The sequence below is a fragment of the Lycium barbarum genome, chromosome 2 (genome assembly GCF_019175385.1).
Source record: "Lycium barbarum isolate Lr01 chromosome 2, ASM1917538v2, whole genome shotgun sequence".
Lineage (NCBI taxonomy): Eukaryota > Viridiplantae > Streptophyta > Magnoliopsida > Solanales > Solanaceae > Lycium > Lycium barbarum.
The window spans coordinates 124,866,999-124,881,826 of record NC_083338.1 but is presented as its reverse complement, the minus strand read 5'-3'; the positions used below and the strand labels follow the sequence as shown (position 1 = coordinate 124,881,826).

The window sequence follows — 14,828 nt, the reverse complement described above, 5'->3', positions numbered from 1 at the left end:
TGGAGCTCATTTAAGGACGAGGCTTTTTAGCCCGTCCCAAGTAAGCCTGTTGGCCCGTGGGCTTGAGTGAACGTGTGTTGGGCCGGCCCGTGGGCCTAATAAAATAATTTAATTAAAAAATAAAAAGAAAGTGAAGATGTTAAGACAACCTGGTTACAAGCGGATTCAGATGTGCTTGATGAAGATGATGTGTTGGTGTTGGATACATCATAATTGCCCTCGAAGTTTATTTTTACTTTAAATGGATGGAATATTGTTATTTTCTTTTGTGTTATCTGTTGGAACAAAGCTAGGTTAATATTACAATTTAGCTGGTTGTATTGCTACTATTAACTGTTTAGTTTGCTATTAATATCTCTATTTAGTTCGAGAGATGTCAGTTAGTAAATGTTAAGTTAATTTTAAAAGTTATTCAGTTTCGCAGAAGGTTTGATCTTATAAGATCATTTTCTTGTTTAGTTGTACCCAAAATATGCATAGAATGGTAGAAATTTCATGCCGAAGCCATACAGTCAAATCTTTACTTAAAGTCAAACTTAATACGCATATTATTAGAGTCATTTTATTTATAGATTTGCGATTTCGTTAGCAAGTAGTAACACCATGTAATATTGTCTTGTAAATATTTATGTTAGCCTTTTTAAATTGAAGAATTATGAAAAGAAATTAAAAAGGTGGGCTGGCCCGGCCTGACCCACATAGTGATGGGTTGTGCTTGCTATTTTAAGGCCGATCAAAATGGTTAGCCAGCCTGGCCCGTCAAATTCCAAAGCCCACATGGGCTAGTCTAACCCGTTTTGACAGCTCCAAATTTTTTAGATCCAAATGTGGAAAGACGGTATTTATGAGCCTTTTTCCATAAATTAGGATATTTATGAGCCTTTTTCCGTAAATTAAGGGTATTTATGAGTCTTTTCCGCATTGTTAATAAATAAAGCCAAACTTTATAAAGCAACCTATTGACTTACACGTCCTCATGATAAAAGGAAAATCAAAGGGTTTGAAGATGGGGGATGAGCAGACTCAGAGAGCAAGAACTACTGTGTCATAAATTTCTTTTCTTTCCTCAAAACTTCATCGCAACTAAAAATGTACTCACAAACTAGAATAAGCACCAAATAAGATAACAACAGCTGAACCTCCCCACCACCAGAATTACAATAGCTCCACCATAAAGAATGTGAGTACACATCTAAAGGTCCTCTCGTATGCTGAAAGGAATTAGCAAAAAGGATATATTCTACAACAAACATGCTCTTTTCAATCTAACAGTTTCATATTATACAAACTGCTGGACTAAACGTTTTCGGTGGAAAATTTTGGCAATCAAAAACAGCCAGCGAGATGGATATCGTCCGACAGCTATGTCTCAGCAAGAATCATTAACCCTCTATTTCTCAAGCAAAGTCAGAAGAGAGCATTCCAAAGAGCTTCTTCCCCTTCCCCGCACTTTTCGTGGACATATTTTAGCTTCTCTACTGATTTACAAATTCCACTGCAGCTCCAGTCAAAGGAGGCAACACATACATTACCTGCCTCAGCTTTCCAGTCACAATCTGGGGAGTACCATAGTCGTTTAGTAGTGAATTGAATAGAAGGAATTGAGTGAAAGAAACTCCTAACAAAAATATAATTTTGACATAAAAAGCAATTTGTATAAGGGCTCTTTTCATTTTTGGCCCTTCGACGAAATAAATTACAGGCACTAGTCAAAATATACAAAACAAATACATTGATTATGTATATTAGAAGCATACAATATGTATTAGATGTATATTTATACTTAATATACAGAACATATACATTTGCCAGCTATCATTTTTCTGGACGGTCCAAAAAGGTAATTATCCCTTTATATAATGCTTAGACCTTGAGGCTTGAGCTAAGCAGTTTGATTTGCCTCTTTTTCTATTTTGTATTACGCCCTCAACTAGAACGCCTCTTTACCCACAACAAAACTTAGAATTATATTTTATTAAAAACATTACTCCTACATGACTTGAAGATTATAGGCACGGATACTGATAAGAAAGATCATTATCAGGCATGTCTCTCAATTAGGAAAATCTTACTGAGAACTGACGGTTTCAACTAACCGACTAAAAAGAAAATCTGTATGCACTAAAATACTAGATTGTCAAAAATGCACCCAAAAAAAAATCTGAATGCAGCCGATCCATACATTACTAAAGAGAAAATACCTGGAGGAGTTCCACAGCACATAGTGCGTTCATCAATGTGCTCAACTTCAAGACCGATAAACCAAGACCCTAGTGACACGTCTTCATTCGCATACTTGTGCAATATAGGCCTGAATTAAAAGTTGTGTTTAAATCCCTAATAATTACTAGAGCATTTAACAATATATGATAGCGATAAAACACCAACTATGCTTCAATCCCGAGCATGTTTTCGTGTCCACTATATGATACTGAAACTTCGATCAAATATAGGAGTATCTAGTACTATGGAGACGGCCAAATTTTAGTATTGATAATCCAGTATACATGATAATATACACGGATATTTCAAGAAAATCAAGTCTTTTTACCATTCGTAAGAACTTCAATGACTTACTGATTGATTGATATGTATGTGGCCAAGTCCTTGGAGATAGCATAGATCTGACCGGTTGCATGTCGGAAGTATTTGTTTCCATCTTCTCCAAATTTCCAGTACTCTGGCTCATGGTACTTAACACTCCTACAAAACAAATGCAAAAAAAATGTTACTACAGTTGAAACTAAAATGCAAGCTGAAAGCAGCAGTAGTCATAAGCGATAGTAAGGCTTCACAATTACTTTTGAGCAAGAACAGGTCCAGATTTCATACACCCAATGTAAATTCTGGGCTTGGACCGATGACGAGCTAGAGTTGCAGCTAGCATGCCTGTAGAATCGTTAGTCATTAAATACAAGCTGAACCAAGAGGATTAGCCGTCGAACTATAAAAATATATAGAAAACATATCCAGTGCATACCCAAATTGACGTGGACGTCATCATCAACCTTGACGTAGAAATCAGCATCCCATTTTGCAACAGCAGTAGAAAAGAAAATCTTAGTTTTGGCAGAGAGCTCATGATATCCTTCAACATGCTCCTACAACATCATTCAGATTCGGACCCAAAATCTGTAAGATCTCTAGACTTGATACAAGAAACAAAATTGTTCTTATAATGCATCCTACCAGCCTGAGGAAGTCTTTATGTTGAGCTTCTTCAGAATCAATAGCGCGATCCAGTATGCTCTTAGATGTTGCACTGGATAACCAACACAGACATTTGTCAGTTCAGTAACATTAATTTCATTTTGATCCTTGTTCAATGACATTAACTAGTGATGACTCATACAAATTTCCAATAATAATCTGGACAGGCTGGCAAAGAGAGAGCAAAGAAAACGTAAAGATGTAGAATTTACAAAGATTCTAGTATTCTACAGCTGATGGATGATTTAGTTGGATTGGATAAGCATCGTACAGATAACAATGATCATTGCACGGGTCTAAGCCAAAATATACCAAATGGAACACCTAGATCCTGTTCAATCCTAAATCTAGCTAGTATAGGTTTGTTAGGGGTAATGTCTCATAGCAAATACTTTAGCTAACATTAAAATGAAAAGAAATCCATTCAAACATAAATAGCATGTAAACATAAAATATGTTTGCTACAAACCTCTCCAGCCCTATTCAGTGGTGTTGTAGCTTTTGGTGAAGTGTTTGCTGTAGTGTTTAGTAGTTAGTACTACTGAAGATTTTACAGACACATCATTTAAGGTTTGGTAAGGTGATTTTATGAAACACTTTTACTATCTACTTTCCCAGACCCCACCTGAGGGATTACACTGGGTATGTTGTTGTTGACTTTTACTAGCTACTTTACAAAATTGATCTTGGTTGTTTAACTATTGAACTGTCAAGATAGTGTCAGCCCAAAAGAAGTTTCAGTAGCTCCAAATTTGAGGTTTTAGCAGAAAGTGGTTTGCTGTTCCTTATCAAAAAAAAAAAAGGGTTTTGCTGTTCAAGTATCTGCAAACTAAAAGTACTCTTACACATTTACCAAATCACTTGAAGAAGTACTTTTTCAAGCTAAAATCACTTATTTCTCACAATGCACTCATCACAAGAGACGCCCAACATGTGGCAGCGTAGGATAGTCTCTCTTGCAAACCACCAACCCTCTTGGTTTTGAATTGTTCTCACACCAAAAATTGCATATTATGCATCTAAATCAAAATTTTAGTTTATTTATTTTATTTTTTACAAAGAAATCAATTTCTAGTTTCTTAAACTCTTTTAAACCTCATAAATGTCATAAAAGCAGGAGATCAACCACCTGAGTTCATTACTAGAGTCAATTTCAGGAATTTAACTTGTATCCTATTCCCCTACCAAAAAGTGTTTTTAACTTGCTAAGCCACTTTCTCCCCCCCCCCCCCAAGTTGACAAAGCACAGGAGGAAGTGGATTCAGCTAGTGTGTAAATTGGTAGATTAATGGCTCAAACTAGATGGCTACCTTTGTACCAAAAACAGCTTGATATCCATTTTGTATTAGCCAATTTTCCCCACAGCAAGTTTTCTAAACCTTTTACAGGTAAATTCAACCTAGGTACGTAAACTTGGAAACAGCAGAGGAAGGAGTAAGTGGATTCAACTACTGCGCATTTGGTAGACTAGGCCACAAGCCAGATGGCCTCCTTTGCGCGGAAAACAGCTTGAAATCCAATTTTCAGCCTATAGGTAAAGGTGCTTTCATAGAAGCTGGACAGAAAGGAGCATACACATTCTTTCGGAGAGAATTTGGCAGGGTCCCAAAAAGAGTAAATAGCGCTGGTCCACCAACGTGTGCAGATCAATCTTTTTTTGTTGAGAGATACACGTGCAGATCATAGAACATATATATATATATATTTTTTTTTTGCATAGGATGTTTTACAAGGATGAATTACAAGGTTTTAAGGCATTACTTAATTATCAAAAGAAGAGCGATAGCTGACCACAATTCAGGAATAGGTTCACTTTCTTTCAACTTTGTTATGGAAAGTATTTACTTACTTCCATTCAGTGCTGTCAAAGGTTCGCTTTATTCACACTTAAGCCGTAACGTTCGGTGCAAAATAGGTATGTCTTCCCTCGCTTAAGCAGAACATCAATTTAGGTAGCAAGGCATGCACCTCAACACCCGTGAGCTCTGTCTTGAGAGACACTAAACAATATATTTCAATTTTTATTGTCTACAGATTATTGTTTCGATTTATAATTACCTTTTACATAAAAGGTTCAAATTTATTATTCTAGAACGATGTGTATATTTTTCCTCATAAAAAAGAACTATATGTATATTTTTTATCTTTCGCTTCAATTGCGCCTTTCTCCATTAAAGTCCAAGCTTCATTAGCGCTTTTTGCTTGAAGCCCCAATAAATTTCAGCGGCTTTTTCACTTTCTGCCTTTGATAACTGTGCTTTCATTGATTACGAGATCATTTCACACATCTCGCGGCGCTTCCACCAGACTACACATGAGATAAGTTATTCCATATTCCCTCATTAGAGAAGAAAGAAACTACAGACAGTAGTTTCAAGGCAAGCAAGGAAAGGAGTAGAGATTGCTTCTGCTGCATCATGATGCACGGAAAGGGCTTCTTAGTCTTCTTCTAGCTAACTGAGTAAGATGGAAGTATATGTTAGGAGCACTGTTTTGGTGTCTCTTTCCTACAGGCTACAAGTGTAGTAGAGAACTTGAGTGGAGAATACAATTCCTTGTCCTTAACTTAATATCCACTTTTTATCTATATAAGTGTATCCTCTCTTTTTGGCATCTTTAGGAAGTAGGACTCCTGCTGCATGGACTCATCAATGGACTTTTTCGAACTTCATTATAGAGACTTGGGTCCCGTGGAAGCCAACTAAAAAAGACTATTTTCACATCAGAACTGCACTATCCCTATGGTTTCAATAACCTTAACATTTCAACAAAGAACAAAATAAAAGGAGAAATAGTGAAAATGAGGACTTTAACATTAAAATTTAAAATGAGGAAAACAAAATTGAATTACTGCAATTTAAACACAATGCACAAGTCACCAACATACTGACACTGAGGTGACTCAAGTCACTCGCACTGAAGGTAAAGATACTAGATAGAGTTTTCAGGAACTCGAAACTGCCATTCTCTGTTTGATGTCTCCAGAAGTAACCTGATGTGAGAAACTTCTTACTAGCTGGTCTCAATATGTTTTTGATCGGTTATCTGGTCTCGATATATGACGTATTAAAAATTCACCCAAATGGCATTTCCAATCAAAGAAATTATAGTAATTATGCCATTAAACTCTTGTAGAAAAGAAAGAGCTTTACGGTTAGAGCTTTATTTATTCATCAAATAACAACCAGCAATAATCATCTAAACCATTTTGTTGTACACCTTGTTTCTTCTATAAGCTAAGTTGGATTGAACAAGCTATCATATACTCTTGAACATCCACAATTAAGATACACTCTTTTTTTGTCAATCAATGAACAAGTAGAAACATTATTACGGCACACTATTTGTGTTTAATGGCAACCAATGTTTATTTGACAATCTAAAGCAGCATTTAATCATTAACAGGGAAGTTAATATTCTATGTAAGTACTTCTCAATGAGAGTGCACATATTGGCCCTTTAGAAGAAAATTTCTCCTGCTCTGGATAAAGTCAAAGGGTTTCACTTTTGGACTTCTTCCTTTTGCCAAACACTCTGGAGGCATTTGACCTCAAAAACATGTCAGAAGTATGACCCATTCCAAATTTCTGTATAACTGTAATAATCTAATTCTATAAGCTCTCCACAATCAGATTTTTTATATATTAAATGGTGACTTGAAAGGGAAACAGATAAACTTCTTTCCTGATTTCTTCATTTAGCACTACTGACATAGTAGCTCGATATTAATACCAAAATATAGGGATTTAGAACCCATTTGTCACCAAGGAAATGAAGTATCATACCTGTGACCAATCATGAAGCGGACAACAATTCCCTTCTCTTTCTCCAGTCTGCGAAGCTTGTCCCCTAATATATATATATGTATAATCAAGCCATCAAGCACGTTTCTTTCATAATTAAAGACTCGAAAGTAGGAAATGTGGACACAACTGCACTTGGAGGTTTACCTTGAGGCATCCAAGTTTCTCTAACCGAATCCCGCCTCTTCCTACTGCTAAAAGCAGTATTAATTCCAATTACCACAAAAACTTTCTTCCTTGGAGGGCCATTCGAAGAATTGGAAGACTGATCAACCACCTTTGTCTCTTGTGTACTCCTAGTGGCTGCCAACTCCATCTGAAGCATAGCAATTGACTTGTCCAATGATCTAAGCAGACCTCCCAAAACAGCTTACACCCATTAGTACCAAAAATAGAAAGTACTCCCACACGGCTTAAATTTAGAAAACAACAAAAGTGGTGATGCTTAGTAGGGAACTCACTGAATTGCTTCATGGGTTTTGTACACCTCTTGCATTACATCCTTATCTTGTCCTTGTTTCTAGTATACCAACAAATTGTACAAATCCATCAGATGAGAACACAAGTTAAAAGCCAAAACAATCTTAGACTCCTAGAAAGCAAGAACTCATGAAAAATAACAAGCAGACAAATTGAACCTAACAAAGCTAAACCTCCATCGACAAGCTTCAATACCCATAAAGCCAGAACTCATGAAAATTGACAAGCAGACAAATCGAATCTAACAAAGCTAAACTCCAGAGAAGCTTCAAGAACTTAAAATTTTGCAAAAACAGACCACAAATGGTAAACTCCAGAATTAGCTTCAAAATCCAAAAAATCAAGAACCTAAAAAATTATGCAAAAAGAGACAACAAAGATAAGCTCCAGAATTAGCTGCAAAATCCAAAACTTAAAATTTTGCAAAAACAGACAACAAATGTTGAACTCCAGAATCAGCTTCAAAATCCAAAAACTCAAGTACTTAACATTTTGCAAAAACAGACAACAAATAGTAAACTCCAGAATCAGCTTAAAAATCCAAAAAAAAATCAAGAACATAATTTTTTTTCAAAAACAGACAGATTTAAACTTAACAGAAGCTAAAATCCACAATTAGATTGAATATGCATAAAGCAGAACTCCAGAATCAACTTCAAAAAAATCAGGAACTCAAGAATTCACAAAGCACAACAGATTCCAGATTTAAACTTAACAGTAGCTAAATCCACAAGCAAATTGAATATACAAAAAGCAAGAGAAAAAAGGTTAGATTTTAAATGAAGAGAAAAGAAACCTTCTTTTTGTCATTACAATCCTCAGAAACAACTTGAAGTTCTTGGTCCCTTCTATGCTGAGCTATTAGCTGACTCCCAGATTCACTTGCAGACCACAATCTTGAACAGATCCATAAAACATAAAAATAAAAATCACAACTTTACAAAATTCCAAGAATCTAAAGCTACAGTATTTATCTTCTTCACCTCACCTGTTAGAAAATAGCATACCAATGAAGAAGAAAGCAATTGAGAAAATGGGTATCCATTTTACAGATACTTTAACACTATGTCTACTCTTCATTGTTTCAAAACACAGATTCAAGATCGAAGCTTTGGAAGGTAAAGGGTCATACTCCACTATATAAGAAATGGGGTATTATGGGTTTTTCCTATAAATTAAACAGAGATATGAAAACGAGTGGAGACGTGAAAGAAGGCGTTGATGGAGCTTTGAAATATCAAATAAATTTAATAATATTTGTGTTGAGATTCTGAGAATGTTAAGTCTTGAAATGGGGGATTTCTTTTTCAAAGAATGTTAGGCACGCACGCACACACACAAGAAGAGAGAATAGTAGGAAAGTGGAAAGCCAATGGTCCCTCAAAAGTTTCTCTTTGTATGTTGTACTTTGTTTTTCCAAAGTGTTAAACGTTAACTTCAACGAAATAAATTGGCTAATCTTTGTTAACGTTGATTATACCACCTGCTGAAAAGTCCAATTTTTTTGTTGACGTTCATATTCGGATATGTATTTGGAAACAATTTCCTTTTGTTTCTATTTTTAGGTGTTTTAAAAAATTAATTATATTACCTTCAATTTGGGATAGCTAATTTTTATGTTGCTCAGACTCTTCAAAATATTTGGAGTATTCAATACGGGTGCGGCAATATTTATGAAGAGTCTGAGTAACATAGGCTAATTTCACTTGTTTTAGTATAAATGATGAGATAAACTAATTCTAGGACTAATTGATATTCATAATCAAATGCGGGATAAAATAATCATGTATTTTATTCCGAAATTGTTAACTTCAACGATATGCTTGAAAAATAAATGACAACCTCTGTTAACGTCGATACACGATCTGCTGAAAAGTCCATTTTTGTTGACGTTCATACTTGTATACATTTGGAAACAAATTTTGCTTTTGTTTCTTCTTCTTTTTTTAGTGTTCGGTTTTACACTATTAATTTTGCGGCCAATCAATTTTTACACTCCTATCTAAGGGTAGTTACTTTTTTCGAAAAAGGGTAAAAAGTGTCCTTAACTATCAGAATTAATTTCAAAATGATTTTTTTTCCATAGATTGAATCAAATTTCCCTCATTCCACCTATTTGGATAAAAAATGTCCTTAACGTTAAATTTAAGTTTAAATTACTCCTCCCCTTAATAAAAATTTATGTAGAATATATGAATATTTTAATTAAATATGTAACATTACATTTACTGGTCCACATGTAATTAAATCCAAATTCAACCCAAACACATTTTTAAAATACCCAACCTCTCAGCTACATAACTTCACGGGTTTTATGTACTACATCGTAGTACCGGGGCACCTTTAAAAGCATTATTACGTCTCAGCCTATAAAAGTACATAATAAGAAAAAGAGATAGCTAACTTTGGTTGAAGGCCGGTGATAACTATATTTTAGTTTCCATTTCAAATATAAGATTTGGATTTCATTGCCATGGGATTAAAATACGATGTCACTGCTAACAATTTGAGTAGAGTAAACCATTATAAAAATGGCATTGAGTTAATGGGTTGAATTTTGGTCTAATTACATTTGGATCAATAAAAACAAAGTAACATATATAATTAAAAAACTCGAATATTCGACATTAGTTTTTGTTAAAAGGAGGGGCAATATTAAACTTAAATTTAACGTGAAGGGCTTTTTTTTTTATCCAAATAGGTGGAAAGAGAGATAAATTTGATCCAATAGCTGAAAGAGAGAATTTTTAAGTCATTTCTACTACATTGAGGGCATGTTTGACCCTTTCCCGTACTTTTTAAAAAAAATTGTACACGTGAATCACCTATTACTTCTTCTCTTACTTAGTTCTTGCACAATAACATTATTTTTTAAATTTGTAGGGGTTAAAGTATAAAACTTTGGATAAATGAATTTTAAATTTATTAATTAATTTCCTCTTGTCTAAAATGAATATATAAATATTTGACATGTTTTTCTGAACTCCTAAATTAAAAAATAATGGTGATAACCAAAAAACAACAACACCGTATCAAGTGTAATACTGCAAGGTGGGGTCTGAGAAGGATAGAGTGTACGTAGACCTTATCCTTATCTCGTGAAGATAGAGAGGTTATTTTGTTTTCACAAGACACTCAAATCAAGCAACGCATATCAAAGCAATAAAAAAGAAAAAATACAAAATTACATAACATTCCAAAAAAAATGAAAAAGAACAGCATCTAAATAATGCGATAATCAAAATACAAGAAATAACAGATAATAACATGAATTGAAGGACAAGAAATTACGAGAGTAATGCTACTACTAGTATAAAAGGAGAAGTTGTTGACAATGATGAAAATGATGCTCAGACAAAACCTAACTCTCATTGATTCAGTTCGAGTGAACCAGGGAGAAGTTTTCTTGTTTGGCAGAGACGGGTTATGGGCTTAAGTTCTGGGCCCAACTGAACAGACCAGCAGTCACGAATCCAAACAATATAATCATCAGATATTTGTAAATAGGATATAGGAAAAAATATTATTTAGTTAGTGTTTGTTATCAAAATACATATAGTTGTACAGGTCTTAGAACATTCCATTATTTGTCTTGTAGCATAGTCAAACTTGTATATATTTACATATTATCAATAGGAAGGCACTCACTCAGACAATTTCCTTAATTTTGTTCTTCATTCAATCTTTATAGAAACAGGTACAGTGTACCAAACTATCACCAAGCCTATGCCACAGGAAAGCCGGACAACGTTCAATTACCTACTAATCTTCCACCATAATCCGCGACCTCTATGTCCTTCTATCTAAGTTCATGTCCTCCGCAAGTTAAAGATGCATGCCTCATATCTAGTCTAATCACATCACCAATATATTTTCGGCCTACCTCCACCTCTCCTTAATGGTGATCTGAGAATTAAAACTAATGATCGAATTTACTTAGGGCTGGGCATAAAAATCAGATCTGATGAGTTATGATACCTTATGTTTTGATGATTTGACAAACCCTAAAGAACCAGATATCTCGTGTGCTGCTATGTTGGCATGCTCCTTGAAGAAACAGATGCAATCAATTTCACTACACAAGCTGCAGAATATGTTCATATATGAAGGACCATATAAGTTTTCATAGGGACCAGATGAGATCAGGTTCCCAACAAGATATGTTCATATATGAAGGACCAGATGAGATCACGTCCCCAGCTATTGCTTGGTCAACTGTACAACTGTGAAGAAACTAACATTGCAACAGTGTAGCAGCAGAGTAGCAGCAGAGTAGCAGAGTTGTTGCAGCTCGTTCAAGAACAGATGAGGGACCAAGTTCCTCTAGATGAGAGACCAGGTCCTTAAAGCGTTGAAAAGTCAACTCTACAGCTGTAAAGCTGCCGACACTGTAGCAGTACAACAATGCAGCAGAGGACCAGTATGGGTTGTCACCTTCTCACCCCCTTCCCTCTACATATACAACACCATGCTCAAATAAAGAAGCACTCTTACACAAAAATGTAGATCTCAAATACAAGTCTCCACTCTCCAAAGGGTATACAAGAACAAGGTGTTAGCAGATCCAAGGACCTGTTCTCTACAACTGAAGATGTGTTAAGTTCTAAGACTATTAGGTCTTTGTTCTTTTGTTCTTAAACTATAAACTTACTCTTCCTTAAAAAAGAAATTGATTGTAGGTGTCTTGAAGTCTCAAAAGTTGCTTGTTAGAAGTGTGTTTCCTCGAGCCTTTGAGTGGTAGACTAGGCTAGAGTTAGCTTAGTTGTATTAGTGTATGGGTGGCTAGTGTTAGTTATTGTGGTGAATTCTCAAGGGGTGCCCATGAGTGGTACGCTAGGCTAGAGTGAGTCTGGACGTATTAGTTGAATTCTCAGAGTTTGCTTTTGGAAGCTTCACAAGAACTTTGAGTGGTACACTGGGCTAGAGTTAGTCTAGGTGTATTAGTCTGTTTGGCTAGGGGTAGTCAAGTGTGAGGGTTGCACAAACGTTATTGTAAGGGTGAGGGGTTATGGGAGTTAACTTCTAGCTTGAAATAGAGTTGTAACCTGAGTTTGCTAGGTTAGTAGAGTTGAAACCCTACTAGGGTAGGTCGTGATTTTTAATCCCTTGAGCAAGGAGTTTTCCGCGTAAAAATCTTGTGTTGATTCTATACTGCATTGCATAAGGGAACTGGTACACAACCAGGTCCCTCCACATACTGTGTTTGGTGGACGCATAGCCTTTATCAAGATCGAATAGAATTAATTACGTTCTTGGGTCGGTTTTCAATTTAATTTTTTAAAAGTTCGATTTTAGGTTTTAAGATATTGATATTTTGATCTGAAATACTGACAGTTGCAACTGCTGCTTTAGATATGTCCAAGAGCTAACTACCATGATTGTTTTCCAATAAGAAGGTAGAGTTAAATCATAAGTATATTACTAGCAAGGATCCTCCTTGTCCCATAAGTTTATTCTCTTAAGTAGTTGTCTTGTTTCTTTTGCTTTCCAGATTCCAATAAAAATTGGGCTGCCTTTGAATTATATTGTAATTATATGTATGAACAGGGAATGTTGCTAACTGTAGGAATCATTGTCTCCTATTCTCATTTGTCATAGACCATCCATTTCACTAATAGCCAATCATCTGACTTTTGAAACTCGACGAACTGCACATTCTAAGTAGGGTTCCTAGAATACCAAGCTCATACCGAAAAACTGAACTGAATCGAACTAACTTTAGTTCGGTATTTGATAGTATATTCTATCAAAAATCCAAAGATTGAAAGTACAAAACTGAACTGAAGTACCGAACGCCTACCCCTAGTTTTACTAACGAAAATGATTAGGAAACCTGATATGAAGATGATTAATTTAGATTTCTCTCCTTGATTAATGTGTGTGTATATATATACACACACATATACATATTATTGAACATAACTATTGATTATTCCCTTTCGAATATAATCGCACATTTCTATTCTCAATTATGCTAAATCTTCACTTGAATAACCATAACATAAAGATTCTAGAAAAAGCATCATATGTTCAAGGTTATAAATGAATATTCTCGTAATAAACTCTTCTCTCGATTAAATAGATCGTAGAAATTGATTCAAGCACATGATTGAACTCTTTTACTTCGATAGAATGGAGTTAATCGCGATGAATATACAATCAAACATACACAATAAGTCAATAAGTAATCATTTAAGAAACTAAGGTCTAAATCAAACAATCGTGAAGTTCCCATAAAATAATACTACTCCATGAAAAAATTTGTGTTATAAAACGAGTAAAGAGAAGAGAAGAGAATATTACAATCAATTTAGAAAGTGAAATTTCTTTCTCAATTGTGAGAGAATGTCGTTTGAGGTGGTTTTGTCATATCTTCTGTCGATCAACATATGCATTAATTCATAGGTGTGAACAATGGTGAGTGAAAGTGTTAAAAGGGACGACATAGACCTAAAATCATATGAAAGAAAGTTATTTTGAAAACTTACAATTTCATGGAATCAATATAGCTAATGATCTAGAGCATAATATAAGAATATAGGTGATATCTACTAGTTGGAAAAAGGTTTTAGTCTTGTTAGTGGACTTCTATTTTATTACTAATATTTGTATATATTTTTACTTTTATTTTATTTAGTATGATATGACACAAATTGAGCTTAAATAGAGAAGAGAATTCATATAACCGGAACCAATTTATTTGGAACAGAGGCGTAGTGATTGTTGTAATCAGACGTCATCGACTTATGAAAGTCCTCATTTTAAAAGTGTACTACGGCGTTGCCATAAGAAAAATATGTGCTGATAAATTATTTTGATAAAGTCAATTGATAATTTAGTAGATATAGTAACTATAAATTGGTAAGCATCATTGTTTAAAATTCGGAAACAATCTTGTATGATAAATATAACACGACAAGATGTCTCTCTTTTGAGAGGTTCTAAGCTAGTTTCCACAAATCCCTTATTGTAGTTGTTGGTTTCTTCTTCGTTTGAACCTGAGACCTCTACATGTTTCTTGAAATATCTGATGATTTTGACTAGTGTTTCAGTGTCAACATTGGGAAGTGGAATGATGTTAGTATAAAAACATATGCGATAATATTTATAATAATCAATGTTTACATATATAACATCTGGACAAAAAGCTACTAGATTCACGTGAACTCATAAATTACAAGCTAGATCTGTCTCTACGTGTAACTACATGTTCTTAATCTTGTCTACAACTGGCTCCAGTTAGCCAAGGCAAGTAATGTGGCAATGATTCCACCAAGATGGTGCGATAAAATAAGGTGTTCCTTACATTGATCAATAAATAATGTATATGTTCAA

The 14,828-nt window shown here is 34.7% G+C and overlaps 1 protein-coding gene across 2 annotated transcripts; it reads right to left on the bottom strand.

Moving 5' to 3' along the window:
* Positions 1-1,028: 1,028 nt before the first annotated feature.
* On the bottom strand, positions 1,029-8,897 carry LOC132627074 (beta-1,3-galactosyltransferase 7). Of its 2 annotated transcripts, XM_060342159.1 has the most exons (11): positions 8,482-8,897; positions 8,290-8,389; positions 7,475-7,533; positions 7,161-7,360; positions 6,996-7,059; positions 3,190-3,262; positions 2,981-3,101; positions 2,802-2,889; positions 2,578-2,703; positions 2,202-2,311; positions 1,029-1,556 (listed from the first exon to the last, which is right to left on the bottom strand). In XM_060342159.1, exons 1-11 carry the CDS (start codon positions 8,571-8,573, stop codon positions 1,408-1,410), a joined length of 1,182 nt encoding a protein of 393 aa, XP_060198142.1. In that variant the 5' UTR covers positions 8,574-8,897; the 3' UTR covers positions 1,029-1,407. The 2 variants fall into 2 exon arrangements, with proteins under 2 accessions (XP_060198142.1, XP_060198143.1); XM_060342160.1 differs by lacking the exon at positions 8,482-8,897 and having other exon boundaries at positions 7,161-7,370.
* Positions 8,898-14,828: the final 5,931 nt, after the last annotated feature.